Below are 19564 nucleotides of genomic sequence, written 5' to 3'. Positions count from 1 at the left end.
CCATACTGTATATAACACGTCTGTCTAAAAGCACGACCCTGAAAACAATCCTGTAATATCACAATATAAAATATCAGATATGTAAACAATACTAGACTCAATTCCCACTTTTTTTTAGCTAAGGTGACTGTATGTGAATCAGGTGAAAAGTCTGTTTGCAAATGTAGATCTGGAAAAAAGGGACGTCTCCACGGAAGAGTCTTTGTTTTTATTTTGGTGTCACTATGGAATCACATGGAAGACATTTGCAAGTATTAAGCTGTCAAACAGTCAAATCAAATTACAGTTGTATGAGCAAAAAACCAAAACAAATAGAATTAAGTCATCTTTGGCCCTCAGAGCTGCATTCAATATGTATTGGTCACTGTATCTATAAATAGTGGCTAGATCAAGAACATTAAACAGCAATGACCTTCGCATTTTGAGCCTAATAGATTCCACAGACTTGACAGAATTTAACAAAATGTAACAAGAAAAAAAAAAAGCTGTTACGTTGTGATTCTTGTTGATTTGAGTATTTCTCTACATCCAGGCGTCACTCAAGAGGAACAGCTGACCTTTAACCTCTCAGCCCACAGTGGAGGTCTTGCTGCATAGCCCGCCTGCTCTGCAGTCTCTTGTGTAACAAAGGGAGAGGACAGGATGTGGTGCAGCAGCTCCACCTTGTGGTGAAAAAAAACAAAAGCCATCATGTTAAAATCAATCAAACACCTTGCTACAGCAAAGTACTTTACATAAAAAAAATGATTAAATATCACACACACACCTCAGAAAAGTCATTCCTCTCAGCTTTTCTTATTGCAGACTCTGCCATCCAGTTCCTCAGCACATATCTTGGATTCACATCTGTAAGATATTTTTCACAATTACACTTTTTCATCTTCTTGTTGAAACATCATCACACTGCAGGAACAGAAGTTCTTCTTACTTTATATTTTTAACCACAGAGTCAACCACAAATAAATGCTCATCTTTCATGGTCAAACCACACTTATATGTGGATTTAGTGACTCACTTCTCATCCTGTGCTGACGATCTGAATCATTATCATTTCGTTGACTGAACAAAGGGAAAAAAGAGAATTTAGTTAATTCCAACCGCAATGTAGTTTGGGAAAATAAATTAAAACTCACAAAGGTAATTATATATGGAAATAAGGTCCCTAGAACACTCTATAAAGCTAAAAAGGTACTTACTTTAAAGGGTAATGCAGATTAAATACATTTTTAAAAAGTATGAAATTGTGTTGTCCTTAGGTTAAAAAGTTGTAGTCATTCTTGCCAAAGAAAATGAAATAAAAATGTCATAACCAAAACCACAAAGTGCATCTTTAAGCACAAAAAGAACATTTACATGAACCTTGGTTTACCAAACTAAATTCATTTTTTTTCTGCTTACCCTCTGAGCCGCAGCAGGTACATGTTGAGCCAATCAGAGAAGAGCTTGTGGGTCGATAAGTCTTCAAGGGCCCACATCTAACACAGAAGATAAAGTTAAGTATTATAAAGAAGCACCATTTTATATACTGCTAGAATACTAATTCACATGCATCTTTTGGTTTTGTATTTATGAGCTCCACCTGTGCGAAATTGTTGTTGTGAAGCTGCTCAACTGAAACTTCACTGAGCTGCCTGAAGGTCGTGGTGAAGTCTGACCGAGTGTCCTCCATCATCTGGGGAGACAAACCCAATTAGATTGTGGGGCGCAAATAAAATCCAATTTGTACACAGCCAGTAAACAGACAGTGAGGTGGAATTGATTTAGCAGACAGAGATGAACTATGTAAAAATGTCTTTCACGGTGAGCATCCATCTCATTGTCAAAGACTTGCCTTCAGCAGGAAGGCGATGAGGTAGCCGTCCTCCTCCTCGTCACCTAGAAGCCCCAGTTTAGCTGTGAATAGCTGGTGAAACCTGAAATACATGCATGATTGAGCCTGGAAAATATATAACTGATGTACTATCACGTCATGGATATAAAGGAGACACACAGAACTCACCTCATCTGGTAAATATCAGCATATCCTTTTAAAATGATTTTAGCCCTAGGTAAAGAGCAAGAGCACAAAATTAGAAAAATATGATGTATGTACTACAAAAAATAAATTTCACACAGTTATCATGTCATTCTTCTTACTCTTTCTGCTGTTTTTTAGAAAGCACAGGACTGAGAGCGGTCAACAGCTTCTCCAAGTTGAACAGGCCGACGTTGGCCTGGGCTCCTATTCTGTATCTGCCCTCATCATCAGAGGTGTTGGGGACAAAATCTGCAACATTACGGCTTTGTTTAGACATGTGATGAGAGCAAAGCATTCAGTGATTTCAGTGAAACACCGACATGTTTTTCATCGTACATACCGGGGTTATAAGCCTCCATGAAACCAAACGGCCCGTAGTCGATGGTGATAGAGAGGAGACTGAAGTTGTCTGTGTTGCACACACCTGTCAGGATAACAAACAGCAGATATTAGTAAGATGTTGGTAAAGACTGTGGGATTACATATTCAGCCAGATGAGAGTCTCACCATGTGCAAACCCAACCGACATCCACTGAGCGATCATGTGTGCTGTTTCGTTCACAACTGTGGAATAAAACACCTAGAAAAAAACATCAAAAAGCAAAGCATTAAACATGGATAAGATGGATTAATTTTAACCGATTTACTTTTTTTAACTTACCAAATATTTATTTGGATCATCTGATTCAATTGAAGAAAAATGTTCATCAATCACAAAGTTCAACAGCTTTCTGAAAATCAACAAAACAACAATAATCATGTTACAAGCTGCAGTATGTTACTTGCTTTAGGAGGCCATAGAAGGACTGATATTAGGATCACGTGACCCGACTCACCTCAGGAGATCTATCTCTCCACTTTCAGACAGAATTTCTAAAGATCCAATCCGAAACCATGACCTGGCTAACCGGAGAACAACAGCTCCTAGTGAAAATGACAAATCAAAAATCTTGTCTGAAACATATTATGCAGATTAAATGTAACTGAAATGTATGTTGTTGTCTGTACCTCGCTCTGTCCTCACATTGCCATTGTAGAACTGATCCCTGATCACCGGCTCCTCACTTACGATTAGACTAAAACAAAGCAGAGCATTATCAGATCAGTAACAGCAAAAAAACAATCAACATTTTTCTGCCTTTTCGTAGCAGTCAAACACAACTCAAGAACCTGTCTAAATAGAAATGTTTAGGTAGGTACCTCATCTTGGTTTATCAATGTTAATGTCAAATAGCTTTGTGCACCAGATGTGTACCCCAAACAATTAACAGATTCTATCAATCCAATACAAAATATTAAAACCCAAACCTCGCCCTCCTCTCTCACCTGGCAGCCCTGCTGGTGGGGACACCCAGGAAATGCATGGCTTCACTGCACAGGAACTCCCTCACAGAAGAACGGATCACAGCTCGACCATCTCCGGACCTGCAATAAAAGTTGGTATCATGTGATGCAGTGTTGCCAAATGCAGCAAAAAGAGAAACAAGAAAACAAGGATGAAAAGGAAGAAAAAGGGAACACTGGAAAATAACCAACATACCTTGAATAAGGTGTTTTTCCAGAGCCTTTAAGCTGCATCTCCCATACTTCTCCTTTCCTGTGGTGCAAACATTTATAAGGGGAACATGTTGAGGGTTTAACTGATGATGCACCTTAAATATACAAAAGATATCCTCACCTGTTGGTGTACTGACCGAGAAAATGTGCTCGACCATCGCCCAGCTGTCCTGCCCAGTAGCCAAACTGATGGAGACAAGCACATTTTCATGTCAGTGATCAGATCCTGTCTCTGATGTTCACAAGTGTTATCATCTTAAATTAAATGTACAGAGAACTCAAGGTTTCCTTTGCTTATCACAGAGTTAATTACATTTCTGCTAGAAATACGTCAGATTCTTTATGTAAACTGATAAAAGATTAAGATGTAAGAGATTTCCAGTGTTTGTAGAGAAAAGTTGTTAAGTTACTCAGCTCAGCCAAACTGTGAACATATGATTATTTCATCTAATTAAACAGGTTTGGAACCAGCTCTACCTGATGACCTCCGTATCTGTGCGCAAGTGGTACAGATCCTGGCAGCAGTCTTCCACCGCTGGCATACTGAAGGAACTCATCGGACTGCGTTACAGCCATGTCTACATCTAAGATCCCCTCAATGACATCCTGTAGAGACAATTTGAAAATATAAATTAATTCTTCTGTTATTATTAAAGAAACACTGTGAGATGTTGTTGATGATTTTCTGTCACCTTCGAAACTGCTGCCAGTCTTAACGGGCCTTTCAGTGGAGTTGGAATGGATTTGGAGAATATGCAGTTCTTAACAGTGCGAACAAAGTTACCATCAACCTCATCTACTGGGAATGCTTCTGCAGAGAGGACAGAACGATAGTAACTGTTTCACCTGTGTTGACTTCTATTTAAGCACCTTGACCTGTAATGTCATACCAACCAGTTTTACCTAGGAGCTTCTTGCAGGACACTCTGAATTGTTCCAGGTCCTGTATAAGGTTTGAAGCGCTCATGTTCCACCTGGATTTGATGCTGTCTGATGTTGTTCTGTCATGACTGTGGCAGTCACGGTCAGTACTCTGACAGAACTCCAGGACATGTACAGGTGAGAAACTGGCTGCTGCTACTAGAGCAAACACTACTGTGCTGATCGTACAGCACATCTGTACAGACACGGGAGTTGGCTCCTTTCAGTGTGATTTTGTTATATACTTAATATTCAGATGCTGGTAATGATGACGAGTTTAACCTATTAAAACATGCATCATATTATATTTGGTGATTCTGATTTTCTCTCAAAATCTGAAGCTAGAAAGTAACTACTTACTGCCAACATGTGCTACAGTTATAAGTATGTATATATAATTTTTTTTTTACTAAAACTACTACTACTCGATTACCTCACTCTCCAAATGTAGTGTAGATGAAAATACACAGCAGTATGTGCAAGTGTAAAGTACTTGTTTACAATGATGGAATGTAACTAGTACGTGTACTGTATTAAAATACAATTTCAAGGTACCTCTGTATTTTTTAGGTTGTTATGTATATTTATTCAATGCTTGTATAAACATACCTAACTAATTAGCTATTAAGTTACTTTAACATTACACCACTGACAAACAGCTACCAGTGTTAGCAGATGACCAATTAGCATACATAAATGCTTAATATCCCCCGAGAAAGTACATAGTAACAAAGTAAAACTCAAAGCCACCCTTATATTGAGTTGTCAACGCTCCCGTGGAAATAAAACTGTATGTCAACACACTGTAAGTCAGGTTTACCCTGAAAATAATCCCCTATAGCTTAGTTAGCAATGCTAGCGTTAGCTGTTTTGAAACACCGGTAGCTATGGTTACGACGTTAGCTAGCTACCCAGCTAGCTTGTAGCCTCGTCACAAATATGCCAGGTTACTATATTTTCTGAGACCTCTGAGAACACACATTTTACTACTTTAGTTTAACGTTGAGCATAGGTGACCGTGGTTTACATCTCCCGCTGTATTCCTGATATATACTTGATTCGGAAGGCTCCTAAACTCGCTAACGATGATCCACGTTATGAAACGTCATCAACCGACGCCCGCTGACTCTTTTCCGGTTCCGTTCAAATATATAACCCGTCCTAATGCACGCTTCTCGGGAACATGGCGGGTCCGTGGTGGAGGCAGTGCCGCAGGTGGAGTACGAACGTTACGAGCACGGGCTTATTTGAAACCCTGTGGCAGTACAACGTCAGGTCCGTGTCCGTGTCCGCGTCCTCTCTGGGGCGGACGTCCTGGAGCTCCAGGCCGGGGAACGAGGTGAGTTTTCCGCAAAGCACCGCGGCTGTCAAACCCCGGAAGGTCATGCACACCACCGAGCAGACAACCGGCCACAGTACATGGTGGTTGTACTCCTCTAATGTGTTTATTACTTCAGTGTCTGTGTGACAGCTCCTGGTTGTGTATCTGTCGTTTGTGTTTAAGTTACTTCGGTTTAATAAGAATATCCTTACATGCCTGCAGACTTGTTGCAGGAGGTGTTGGCTCTCAGCTTGCTCAGCTGACATAAAGGTCAAGACCTGCTTCTGATATGAATTAAGCGCTGTCCTTTATTTAGCCAACTGTACCCTGTAAATCTAACCATGTTCCGGCCAAGTCCCCTTTTATTTAGGTTTATTTTAACCCCTGCTTTCATTCATTCATTCATTCATTCATGTGTCATTGAGTTGCCTGTGCTACTCCAGATCTCATAAACAAAACACTTATTTTTACAAATGCTATAAAGAGTAAAAAGTACAATATTTTATGATCAGATGAAGACTTCAGACTGTTTTTTAAATACTGTTTATGTACATGTGTTGTATCATGTTGTATTATTGCAGATAGTTATGTTGCTCTTTCTGTAAATTAAGTTTTGACAAGGGTGTAATATTAGTTTTAACGCTCTTTTTCCCGCAACCAGACCTAAAATCTCTGTCTTTGTCGGTCTAAAATTAGTAAAAAGCCTTTTTGTATCATGTCCTTTTGAAATTTCAGTGGCGGCCATCAGCACTACCAACACAGAAAAAGCTGCAAACTTTAAACTTAACCTCAACTATCACCAGGTGAGTTGTTTTAACCACTGTAACCAAACCTTGTATATTTAGTTTTTTTGCATAAATCATTATTATCATTATTGTTATAAATAAATCAGAGTCTGACTGATGTATCGGTTGGCCAGTATTGTCATGGGATTTCGGCCTATCACAGATACATCGTCCTCTGTGTATTTGTTGTCAAGTGCATTATAATGCGGAAAAACATGTTTTGGTACTCTGATGTCATTTTAAACAGTAAAGCTGCAGTGTGAAATATCCTGCACTATGCTGCATGTTTGTCTTTTATAACCGCGTTTGATGGATCACTGCAAAATGTGCGACAATGTAATTGACAGTTTGTGTTGTGTTCCTCTCCAGACACCGGTCACGGTTCCTCGATCCCACACTACAGTCTTGCTGCTGCAGAACGATACACAGCGATGCCAAACCCAAGGACCCGTTCATGTTAGCCCAGAAAGATTTAAAAAGTTTATACGACGACATCAGGAAGGTACGTGTGAAATCCAGAGTGCACTTGCTACGTGTGTCTACGTAAGACGTAATGTTAATTCGCAGCTAACATTTAAGTGAAGAGACGGGAGGTTTGACCTTGCAGCTGCAGGCACAGTTCCAAAACAGATGAGTGACCATGTGTTGTAATCTCATTAACATATTATTTAAACACAGAGGCCATTTTACAGTCATGTGGTGTATGACACACGTTTACACCAGTCACTGTCACAAGTTGATTATGGCTGAAATAAAAGACATGATTTTGTTTCCCTGCCTCACAGGAGCTTTTTGTATCTAAAGAGCTGAAACATCTATGTGACTACTACTTCGATGGCAAAGGCAAAGCCATCCGACCCATGATAGTCGTCCTGATGGCCCGGGCGCTCAACATCCACAGCAACAGATCTGGGTAAATAATCACTCCAGACCAAAATATAAAATCAGAACCTCCATGTTTTATTTGCTGCTACTACTATCACAAAGTGACCTTTGACACAGTTATAAGAGGAAATTGCACCACACCCTGTGATGACTCCTAAATTGTTACATGAAGTATAATCCAGAGTTTGTCCTCGTAGGGATTTGCTCCCGGGGCAGAGGACCATAGCTATGATCTCAGAGATGATCCACACTGCCAGCTTGGTGCACGACGACGTTATAGACGGATCAGACAAACGGAGGGGGAAGAGAACCATCAATGAAATTTGGGGTGAAAGAAAGGTAAGAGAAATAAAGTTGGTTCAGGACTTTTTTTTTTCTTTCCTCCTCCCATGAGTATTAATGTCATTTCTTTTCTCTCCTCCAGGCGATCCTGGCTGGAGATTTTATCCTCTCGGCGGCGTCCATGGCCTTGGCTCGTATTGGTAACATAACGGTGGTAAAGGTGCTCTCCCAGACTATCGAGGACCTGGTGCGAGGTACAGCAATCAGATTGAACACTGATCCCCTTTTTTTCTTTTTCAAAACTCAACTTTTTCAAATGTGCTCGTTCAACCATAACACTCACACTCATAACATTTTGAAATTCCAGTTATTGTTCACATATAATCAGTATTTCAATACAGAATATGAAAAACTGTACTGTAAGGAACAAGAATGATTAAGAAATGGAGCAGTTTGCTTCAAGATCCTTCATCTGCATCGCTGCATATAGCCATCTGCTTCTGAAAATGAGTTGTCCATAAAGCTGCACCGTTCAAACTTTGCACATTGGAGGCCGTAACAAACTCTGATATCTTCCAGGTGAATTCATGCAGCTGGGCTCCAAAGAGGACGAGAACGAGAGGTTCAAACACTACCTCGAGAAAACCTTCAAGAAGACAGCAAGTCTTATTGCAAACAGTTGTAAAGCAGTATGTACGTTCTGTCTACACCCAAATATCACAGAGTTGGAGGAAAGCCTCCGCTTCCACACTGAATCCCTTTTGTTGACTGTCTCCTCTGTTTTTCTTTTAAGGTATCCATTCTGGTGAATTCTGATCCGGAAGTTCATGAAATAGCCTTCCAGTACGGGAAGAATGTTGGCATCGCATTTCAGGTCATTCCTGACTCTTATTGAGTCTTTATCGATGAGTCTCCTTCGCCATCCATGTTGTAATTGATGTTAGACCCAAAGCTCCTTTTTTTAAAAAGATGGCAATCCCTTGTTAGAGGGACATCACAGTAAATTTGCTTAATATCTGTGAACAGTGGTATGTAGAACTACATTTTGAATGTCTATAGGTGTGTAAAATCATACTATGGGATTATTTTTTCTCTGTCCTGTAGTTGGTGGATGATGTCTTAGACTTCACGTCGGGGGCCAGTCAGCTGGGGAAGCCCTGCGCCGCAGATCTCAAACTGGGGTTGGCCACCGGACCGGTCCTGTTTGCCTGTCAGCAGGTTAGTCATATGTTTTTCACAGAAACTGTACATCTAATTGATGTAACCTGAACACACAATTTAAATTAGTTTCTGTCTCTTCAGTTTCCTGAGCTCCATGCAATGATCATGAGACGCTTCACCTTCAAAGGAGACGTAGATAAAGCCTGGCAGTACGTCCTTCAGGTGAGACCAATAATACACTGTACACCAACCTAACAGTGTAACAATACAAGCTTCTACCAAATCCATGATTTGACAATTCAATTTAAACATTTTATTTTTCATTACTGACGGCTTAAATTCTTCTTTAGAAACACAGACTACATGGTGTCCAATAAGGAAGCTGAGAACGGCCATGTGGATTTTTCTTCTTTTTTATGCGCTGTTATCTCGTAGTAATGACTTGTTATCTCGATATAACAAAGATTGTTTTCTCATGATAACAGCTTGTTATTCCGATATAACAAAGATTGTTTTCTTGTTTTATTCAGGTAATAAGTTGTTATCACGACATAACAGTGCATAAAAAAGAAGAAAAAGTCCAGTGTGATGGATGCCATATATTTTATGCACCACACTGAGGCCTTGAAGTCAGATTGAAAGCTGGTACAAGGAACTTTAATTTATTATTATGTATTCTGCCAGCCTCTGTGGACAAAAGATGATGAAGTAAGCTTTGTTTTAATGCCGCGCCAAAAGACTACAGAATCATACTCAGTGCTTTCCTTTCAAAACTAGTTTTCATTTTATAAATTATCCAACCCAGATAAGTCTGAATCCCACCAGGTGAGAAGCTTTAAGAATATAGAAATAATCGGTCTTCTCCCTGATGGTCTCGTTTGCTTATGTAGGTCATAAAGAGGCCTCAGTACTTTAGTCTCATAACCTGTTAAATATTTAATGTGTGTAAGATGTAATATTATTATTTAGAATTGAAATCTTTTACTAGACTTCAGTGCTTGATTTAATAGGACAGTTTTATTGTAAATAAATTATATTGATAAGTTTAGGAAACTTTGTGATAGACACATTTTATAAAGATGTAAACTGTGAGTGCTTTCAGTTTGTGATTGAGAAGAAGAAATTAAATCTGTGATGTTGACTATGAGACTGATATTAGTGGTAACTCGGTGCTCCCCAAAGATTCACAAAATGTTCCACAGATGCAACCAGGGAAATATGTGGAACTATTAGAGAGAAGTAGAACGTAAAGTCCCAGTAAAGTAAAGTTTACTGAGTTTGATCGACTTCTTCTTCCAGAGCGATGGAGTGCAACAGACCACCTTCCTGGCCCAGCGCTACTGTCAAGAAGCCATCAGGCAGCTCAGCATGCTGCGGCCGTCGGCAGAGAGGGACGCCCTCATCAGGCTCACTGAGATGGTGCTTACTAGGGACAAGTGATCCACAACTGAGCTTCACTTCTGGCAGCTACCGGTGGGGAAAGCGGCTCACCCTGCACCCACACGTGTCAACACAGGCCGGGGTCGGACAAAAGGAAAAAAAACGTTGAGAAGCAATGGGAGTTTGGTTCAGAAGGACCCCCGCTGCTGGTTTACTGCAACTATGGAACTCTTAATCAAAATCAAGGGATCAAAACTGCATCCAAGGGTCTTTCTGAACTACTATCGATTCCATGGCTCTCTCAACCACTCCCAAAAATCTATCTATTTATGAAGCGGAGTTGCTTAATAATGTATCTATGATCCACGTGTTTTTTTTTTTTTTAGTGCAACTCTCTTTGATTGTTGAATGGTATCAGAAAGTCATGATTTGGCAAAAGGAAATGTATAGAACATATAACTTACATGAACAGATGGCACTGAAAGCTGCAACCCAACTCTTCACATACAGTACTGTATCTGCAACGACCTCCCCGGACTCACAACCAGCCGACTGAATCGACGGTTTGTTACATGCTGGCGCTGAGCTGCGGAGGCGTCTGCAAAACCTGTGCGATTCCAAATGACAGTGACACTTCTTGTCATCGGTGTGTGTGTGTGTTTGGATCTGCGTTGTTGTCCTCCGAGATCCGTCCACACCCCAGAGGCCAAAAAGTCATGTGTCTTTTTTTGACTTGCGTAATGTTACAAGGACTCTGTCCTGTAGCAGCCAAGGCCTTAACATCCTTGTTCTCAATAAACCTCCATGGTGATTTTTTTTTTATTTAACTCAAGCCTTTGCTCCTCCTTTATAACCACCAAGTGACCACACACACGCACATGTTGTACATAGAATTGTTTATTATAAAAGACTGTACATTAATTTTTCAATCAACATATTATATGTACAAATGGAGGGCAGACAGATTTCAATATTTCTACCCATGAAATTGAGCTGGAACACTTAATTTTTTTTCTGTATTGGAAAGCGAACAGGCAAAATATATCAAGGCATTAGCTGCAGTATCCTGAAATGGTGACATTTGGAAGTTAAAAAAAATTAATGAAGATGTACGTTCAAGGGCCAACAGAGAAAGGAAAAAAAAAAATTACAATGTTATAAAGTTGAATCCTAGACCTGAGTGAAATCTGATATTGATTGGCTGATTTTAACTCGAGTTAAAATATGTACACCTGTGCAGCCCAGAGGATTTCATGTTCAGAGTGTTCGACACGGTCCCTGTTGCTCGGTGGAGGACTGAGGAGGTATTAGTTGTTTGTTGGTCTAACGTTACAGCTGAATCGTCAACATGGCAGTGTCAGGCACCACAGCTCCCGTCTTCATCGTCACTGCGCTCCACCTGCTCTCTCACCAGAGGCCGTTAATGCCAATGTTACCAATGGATCCTACAGGTTTCATATGGATTAGTATGAAGTTGATAACAGTGATGTGACATAATCTTGAAATGGAATGTGTCCTCGTGCTTCAAACAGATCAAATGCATGAAAAAGGAAACTCCAGATCACTTTTATGGACGCAAATTAGGGATAGACCGATACAGATAGTTAGTCATTAGGTGGACAGATAACCGATGAAAATTCAAATCTTGTTTTCAAGATTTAGAAACTCTGAATTACAAATTTGAGTTGCTTGTACATTTCCTTAATTATTTCCATCTTCCTTACTTTTAGACGCAATTATTATACGTGGTCTGGAAGTTGAGGATAATCTTATCTTGTATTGAATTTTACCAAAGTTCACACCAGCTTTCTAGTCCGTCATGACATCCTCTTTTGCGAAATCAGATAAAAGCGTTGGTTCGAGCGTCGTTTGTGCACGTCCTCAACAATTAACGTTACACAAGCTGCGATATACACGTGAACAGCAGGAGCAGCGTAGTGTAGTATGTGGATTTGATAGGATTAAGGAGTCAGTAACCACGGGAGAAACAATTACACAACCTTACGTGTGCCATCTAATCACATCCTTCATTAACATGCGTAGTATTATCGGCAAGTATGTGAAGAACTACGTTTTGTCTACGCAGACGTGTGGTTCAACAGCAAGTGTATCTGCAGCCTTAGTACATTCAGATGATTCTGTGTTGATATGCTATTACTTGTGTAACCAGTCAGACAGTATTTGCCTTAATTCAGACAGAAAGGAGCAAACTGGAATAATAATTAATATCTGATCTGATAATCGGTCTATCCCTGAAATCAAACACACGCTGGCATTTAGAGGGTGAGATCACGGGAAAGCGTCTGAAAAGTTCAGTGATTTCAACAGTGTCATAAAAATTAATAAAAAAAAAAAAAAAATAGTTGAATACATTTACAACATAATTGGAAGCATAATGGCAATAAACTTAAATTTACATTTTATCTCTTAAAAATGTTGCATGCTTTTTTTTTTGCCAAGACTGATCTCCAGGAGTATTTGTTTATCTTTGAAATACCACACACAGTATTTTAATTTGTAGATTATCGACAGGCTTGTCTGCATTTGGAGCCTTACGGAGTCGAGGAGGGCGCCGCTAATGAAAACTATCATAGAATCGACATTCACTGAATTCACATTACACAAACCCCCGAGTGGCTGCAGCTCACATTATATACAACTGACAGTACAAACGCTTCGACTGAAGGTGTTTTACATGACATTAATATTGTATTTGATCCGTTCGACCTAATACTTTTGTTCATAAAGGTTTCACTTCTGATTTTTAAATTTTTTTTTTTGTCCAGGCAAGATGACGTCGTACATCCTTCAGCTGCGTCGTCTCTGAGTTTCTGAGCGCGTGCAGTCTGATTCTTTAGAAACTTAATTTTTTTTTTGTTTTTACATATTCCATAAATGTCCCCCGCCCACCCATATAACACCAAAATAAACTAAATAGATATTACTTTTCATTTTATTTGCAATCAGTAAGGGAAAGAACATTCTGTCATATCAAAAAAGGAGGGGGGGATCATACAGTTATGTCTATGTGTCACAGGAGTTTGCTGCGGTCAGTCTCTCAGTGGAATATGATATGACTGAATAAATAGACTGTACTGTTACTGCCAGGTCACTTCAGTCGGCGTAGTGCATGATGGACTCCACGTAGTTGCCGGGGAAGAGTCCGGTGACGCCGCTGGAGACGCCCTCGAACCAGCCGTCGTCGTTCTTCTTGATGACGTAAATGATGGCGCCCTCCATGAACGACAACTCGTCGTCCTTGTCCTTGCTGTAGTCGTAGATGGCCACCACTGAAAACAGGGAGGGAGACGTTTGATCAGGAGGAGATCCAATGTTAGAAATATGAATGATAAGTTGATAAATAGTTGATTTATCGTTTCAGTCATTTTTTCAAGCAAAAATCTAGAACACATGCTGCTTCCTGCTTGTAAGATACGAGGATTTACTGCTTTTCTTTGACTTTTATGACAGAATATTAAGAGTCTTTGAGTTTTATACTTCTCGTTGGACAAACACAACAATTTACGGACATATTCTAAATTTTGTGATATTTTATAGACTAAAAGCTAGACTCTCGGTTTATCATGGAAACAACTGACATATTAAGCAGCGTTATAAAAAGTACTGGAAAGTTATACTTGAGTAACGAAACCGTGAACTCTAATATAAACGTTTTACCCGAAAACTTTCAAAACTATAAATAAAAATGAATTATACATGTGTTACCATCGACTGTACTTACTATACTCCCCATTTTTCTGATTGTTGGAATTAGTGTTTTCTGTATCTGAAGCCAAAAAAATACACAAATTTAAAAATACACTACTGTAGTTTAAAACAATCTACTATGTAAAATCTGCTGGAGTAAAAAGGACGACATTTTCCAAAAAAGGAAGGGGAGGAATGGAAAGTGGCACAAAATAAAAATACAAGTACCCTGAAAAATGTCATTAAAGGGGCATTATGTAGTTTTAGAGCAGAGTTTTAATATATAGAATATAAATGGGGTAATAATACAAACTGAGAAATATCTATTTGTCCAGGGTAGTGTAGAGGAACACTGTAGACCACTAGAACACTGTCTGAAGCTAGAAAGGTGGCGGGGTCCGCCAGATACAAATAGTAAAACAGTATAAAAATTGTGCTGTGCTTTCAGGTCAGTGCACCTTTAGTTAGAGTAAATGTACTTGATTCATTTCATCGCTGAGATTAAGTGATATTTAAAATAATTGTGAGTTGCAGCCATCTCTGGAATTAGTTGATTTTTTTGGAGCAAACCTTTCTCTATGTAGTTCTTGGGCGCCCACTGTGGATCTCCGTCGGCGTAGGGGTCGTTGTACTGCACCACCGCGGCATCCTCCTCCTCGTAGTCGACCGGAGGAGGCGGTGGAGGGGGAGGAGAGTCATCGAACAAGGGGATGTCATCTGGAGGCGGCGGGGGCGGAGGAGTGGGAGTATCTGCAACTGTTAGAACAGACGCGGGAAGTGAGACGGGAAGCTCCTGGCGGTCGAGGATCGCTGGTGGACATGAGCCGTGCATGAACCATGCAGAATAAATGATAAGACATGCAGAAGAGTGTGTGTGTGTGTGTGTGTGTGTGTGGAAGGGATATGAAAAGGATGTTCATCAAGCAGGCTGCATCACTGTTAGGTCTGATGATATATTAAATGTTTAAGTTGTTTGTGCTTCCTCTCATGTGGCTCTGAAACCGAACAGGAGTTATGAACACTTCACTGATCTTCTGGTGGATAACACATGCAGAGTCATGCTATTTAGTAGGTTACAGGTCTGCCTGCATGCATCTACACTGGGGGAAAAAGCTTTATAAACGATAAATCAATCGCTTTACACTCAGTCAAATCTACTTTGCATTGAACAGTCTAATTTCTTCAAATGGTTTTTGTTTAAAAAATGTCCATCAAAGAAATTGGAAGCTGTAATTTTACAGCTTTAAAAAAGGTGAGCAGATCGCTTCACAATCTGTTTAATTAAGGTTATATCTAACATTATAAGTGTGTCTTTAAATGTTAAAAAATGTCCCGCAAAGAACACTAAAGCTGCTTCCTGTCATAAAATAAAGCAACTACTGCTTGCTCAACTATAATATTTGACAGTATTGTGGGTTTTGCACCAGCAGGGGGCAGCAAAGAGCCCCACATTCTCCACTTCTTGTTTGCAGGGGACTTTTGGCATTTTTTCCTTCTAAACATTATCATTCACCTCAGCTCAACCCTGCAGTGCCACAAGAAAATTCAGCACATGAATGCCGAGCTTGAGTCGGCGATAAAGCCCCCTGCATGACACTGAAATCACAAAAAAAAAAACAAAACAGCGTGGGTGGTGGCAGCTTTTCCACTGCACATATTTTTAAGAAAGAAGTGGGGGGGATTATTCCAGCTGTTATGTATTATCGCTGCTACTTAGATTTACTCTTCAGCTACGAATACAACATTTTTGTTTCCGTCTCCAAACAGCAGATGAAGCTACTTAAAAAAGTTGCATAAACCGTGACGGCACTCTAATGAGACACATTCTTGCAAGACGTCGGTATTAATTGTTCTCAGCAGACAGTGGAGGAGAGGATGAACAAGAACAATGCATGCTGGGTGTTCTGGAAGTGGGAACAGTTGGCACCGATAAGGAGGAGAAGTATGTCTTATCCACTTCACTTACTGCTCTCCTGCATCCTGGCCACAAAGCCAGTCAGAGGTATCTGTGGAGTCAGCTGGGGCATGGGGGGAGGAGGGGGAGCGATAGACACTGAAAGCACAGCAGAGAGGAAAGAGAAAGAGAGCGGACAAAAAGAAAAGAGAAAGCCCGTAAATCACCGAGAATGTGCAGAAGACAGTTAAGAGTGCACCCGGATACAAAGCACACACAGAGAGACACAACATTGACACAAGACACGAACACACCGCGAGAAACGTGAGCTTGAACGTCTAAAAGATCACAACACAGCTGAAATCCTCAGTCAAATCAATTAACCTGTCAGCTGATGAAATTCCAAATGATGATTTTTACATTTTCAACATTTTAAAAGAGCCAATTACAGATGAATTAATTTGACCGTCTGGAGCTGTCAAACACAAACGTGACGTTGAGGAGCTCAGTGACGTCTGTGACTGTGATGAGATTTCACATGGTCTCTGAGGATCACCGAGGCCAGAGGATAAAGAGCGGATTATGTCTGATTTCTGTCAATCAGAGAGGCGCCTACTCATGGCGAGGAGAGAAGCGAGAGCTGCCGGTGGCCACGGGGAGGTGCTGTTCGCCCTCGGTGTTAAAGATCGACCCCCTATTCCAAGAGGAGCCTGCTCAACTCTCCTCAGACCTGCTGTAGGTTTGAGCAGAGTAGTTTGAATTCCTAATTTAGATTTCTCAGTCACCAATCAACATTAAGCCCATGTGCTTCAGTGATTGCACATCTAGTGTAATGAAATCAGGCTACAGGAGCCCATTCACACCTGGCGATAACACGCAATCTGTCTCCAGGTATTCTACCTGGAAAAAGCAAAAAACATGTTACAGCCAGGTGTTAATGCTCAAAAAACACGTTAGGATCGGAATGTGATGGGCCACATCTGGAGGTGCTCTGGCTCACATTGTGATCTAATCTCAGCCAGGTGTGACCACAGAACCGCCGCCGAGACAGTCGAAAGGTGATCCAACCGGGCTTCTGCCTGCTACCTCAAGCTGCGAGGAGAAGCTGAGAAGTCTTTCTTTGAAAAAGTGACTTAAAAAAAGAACGACGCCCATCTGTGGGCCTTGTTTTTTTCTTGATTTGGTGATTCAAACCCAAAGATATCAGCTGGCCTATCACAGATGTATCTGTTCTGGCTCTTACGTTGCCTGATATGCGCCGCTAAACATTTTTGTTTGAGACTTCAAAGCATAAACGGACGGTCATATCACAATAAAGATAAAATACTGATATATTGAGTAAATGATGATATTTCCCAGTTAAACTGACTGTTTCAGTGCATCATTTCTTTAATCTTTTGTGACAATAGGGTGATGTTACACTGTAAAATATCCTGCCTCTGTTATTTCTTTGTAGCAACAGCATTTGAGGGATCATTGTAAAAATGTGCGTTGTATCAGCAGATGTATCAATATTTCCTGATACTGGGATAAGCATCAGCTCCTAAAATGGACTGTCGGCTCTACTTGGGATCAGCCATGTTTACTTGTCCTGACTGATAATTTTGTATTTCGAGATCTATTCTGATGCAGGCAGAATCAAGACAGTGCTTATTAATAACCCTGGACTGGAGAGAAGAGCGTTTCATTAAGTTTTAAGAGAATCAAAATCCAAAAGTAGATGTTAACTTTTGCCCATGAGCCTGAACAGACATCGATCGTCTGCTTTGTAATCTGCTGTAGAACTGAAGGACGAGACATTCTGCATCAATACAGGTAGACAAAAAGCCTCAACCTGCACTTTCAGACTTCAGGAAAAAGTCAATAATTCAGACAAGAATGCAAGTTTGACCTTCAGACAGCAGTGACTCACTTGCAGATATGAAATATCTAGCTTCACTGACAGCTGAGGGTTTATAAAGCTGGAGACAGAAGGGCCTTACTTGAGTTCTGGCCGTAGCCAGGAGTGCCTCCATTAATGTGAGGCTGCTGCTGCTGCTGCTGCTGCTGCTGCTGCTGCTGCTGCTGTAGCTGTAGTTGTTGTTGCTGCTGTTGCTGCTGTAGTTGCTGCTGCTGCTGCAAGGAGAACTGGGAAGTGACCGACGGCGCCCGGCGGTAGGTGCCCGTGGCCGAAACCATAGAGACAGAGGAGTTGGAAGGGTTGTGCCGCGAAATCTGCCGCGAGATGGTTCCAAACTGGGACATTGGAGCGGGGCCCAGACCAGGCCCAGGGGCCACCACTAGAAACACCCAGAGAGACGGAGGGAAGGGAGGAAAAGACAGACAGGAGGGTTAGACAGAAAAGGGGAAGAGGAGGGGGGAAAAAAGGGACCCAAAAACATGAATCATCAAGATCGTAAAAGATAATGTGAGCTTTTAAAACCTGATTAGAGCCCGACAGCTTATGAAAGGCAATCAATGAGCAATTAAAGGAAGCAGGTGATCTCGGGAAGTGACACAGATTGTATATTGACGACACAGTTAAACAGAGATATTTCATGAAGTTACAATGAAGCACAAGAGCCTCCCGAAAGGTCATCCGAATAAATCCTGCAGCAAAAGATTCAGTGAGCAAAGAGAAAGAGAGCAGCAGCAGAACAGGCCGATCCTTCAGGTTTTCAACAGAGCTGGCAGCGAAAATAACTTCTTCACGCATTTTTGATAAGAAATGAGCAATCGCAAGACGAGGGCCAGTTCACGATCGAGTCTGCACGTATCGTCGGGCTGGGTGTCTGAAATCCTCTCTTCCAAAAACAGCAACGTCAAATACGCTAAAATAATTAAAGATTAAAAATGCAGTGTGTGTGTGTGTGTGTGTGTGTGTGTGGGTGAAAAACAAAGAGAAAGAAAGGACAAGAGACGGGGTCAAATAGAGTATTTCCTGTTACATTTCTGGATAATTCGGTGTCTCTGAGGAGAGGCCTCTGCTCTCAGATAGGGACGGGTGGAACCGGAGGAAGTAGAGTTTCTGAGGAACACGGCGAGCAAACAAACTTCTCCACATCGACAGAAGTAATTATAGCTGAAAGTGTGCGTTGATGTTCGGACGATAAAATGTGCGTGTTTCAATTAACCATCTAGCAGCAGATTGGAATGAATCAGATTTAAGCAGCTGCTGCTCAAACACACAAATCAAACAGACGCTCCTCAGCCGTGCAGAGCTGACAGTAAATCAAACCAGTATCACTCAGTGGTCCACAGTCAATACACCATGTGAATCAAAGCTGCATTAGGCAAGATTGAACGTTTCCAGCAATCAAATGGCTGTTTAGATGTTTTAAAACGTCATTACCCAGAAATCATTATGTGACATAATAATGATGTCGCTGTCTCACTGTCTTAAATAACCATAACCTGAACCTAGACAGGCTAAACCATTTACTCATTAAGTTCTTATAGACTAGTTTCAAACTCAATAAATTATGTTGTGGCAAAAGAAAATGTTTTAGCAAGTAAACGGGTGTAAACTTGTTGCTAAGAAATGCTGCTGTATCAAAAAGGAATCAACTATGCTAACAGGAACTTTAGCGTTTAGCGTCAAAAGCTCTGACAAAAACAACAATAAAAGAGTCAAAACCATATATTAAACTCAGCTGACAGTGCTTGTAAGTATA

The 19564-nt window shown here is 40.7% G+C and overlaps 3 protein-coding genes across 8 annotated transcripts in view; 1 reads left to right on the top strand and 2 right to left on the bottom strand.

Moving 5' to 3' along the window:
* Nucleotides 1-185: 185 nt before the first annotated feature.
* On the bottom strand, nucleotides 186-5678 carry LOC119008651 (protein adenylyltransferase SelO-like). The gene is made up of 19 exons (XM_037079202.1): nucleotides 4478-5678; nucleotides 4267-4385; nucleotides 4052-4180; nucleotides 3696-3760; nucleotides 3558-3614; nucleotides 3344-3442; nucleotides 3026-3093; nucleotides 2854-2941; nucleotides 2679-2748; nucleotides 2525-2597; nucleotides 2358-2441; nucleotides 2137-2266; nucleotides 2000-2044; nucleotides 1832-1913; nucleotides 1580-1672; nucleotides 1399-1475; nucleotides 1016-1059; nucleotides 767-846; nucleotides 186-662 (listed from the first exon to the last, which is right to left on the bottom strand). Exons 1-19 carry the CDS (start codon nucleotides 4689-4691, stop codon nucleotides 540-542), a joined length of 1740 nt encoding a protein of 579 aa, XP_036935097.1. The 5' UTR covers nucleotides 4692-5678; the 3' UTR covers nucleotides 186-539.
* Nucleotides 5679-10369, top strand: pdss1 (prenyl (decaprenyl) diphosphate synthase, subunit 1). Its single transcript, XM_037079212.1, has 11 exons — nucleotides 5679-5834; nucleotides 6552-6619; nucleotides 6971-7103; nucleotides 7387-7514; nucleotides 7684-7825; nucleotides 7911-8022; nucleotides 8348-8457; nucleotides 8562-8642; nucleotides 8873-8986; nucleotides 9071-9151; nucleotides 10229-10369. Exons 1-11 carry the CDS (start codon nucleotides 5679-5681, stop codon nucleotides 10367-10369), a joined length of 1266 nt encoding a protein of 421 aa, XP_036935107.1.
* Nucleotides 10370-11190: 821 nt separating this feature from the next.
* The window catches only part of abi1a (abl-interactor 1a), a 53469-nt gene continuing 45095 nt past the window's right edge, over nucleotides 11191-19564 (bottom strand). For 2 of the 6 annotated variants that reach the window (XM_037079203.1, XM_037079205.1), the window contains 4 exons: nucleotides 17894-18190; nucleotides 15984-16070; nucleotides 14588-14773; nucleotides 11191-13599 (listed from right to left, as the gene is read on the bottom strand). In XM_037079203.1, the coding sequence (XP_036935098.1) occupies nucleotides 13424-13599; nucleotides 14588-14773; nucleotides 15984-16070; nucleotides 17894-18190 (746 nt within the window). In that variant the 3' untranslated portion in view covers nucleotides 11191-13423. The remainder of the gene's footprint in view (nucleotides 13600-14587; nucleotides 14774-15983; nucleotides 16071-17893; nucleotides 18191-19564) is intronic. The other 4 variants (XM_037079204.1, XM_037079209.1, XM_037079206.1 and 1 more) reach the window with 2 other exon arrangements.

Source organism: Acanthopagrus latus, chromosome 19 (assembly GCF_904848185.1).
Source record: "Acanthopagrus latus isolate v.2019 chromosome 19, fAcaLat1.1, whole genome shotgun sequence".
Classification (NCBI taxonomy): domain Eukaryota; kingdom Metazoa; phylum Chordata; class Actinopteri; order Spariformes; family Sparidae; genus Acanthopagrus; species Acanthopagrus latus.
Note: the sequence above shows the minus strand (reverse complement) of the source record. Positions and strands in the feature narration are given on the sequence as shown.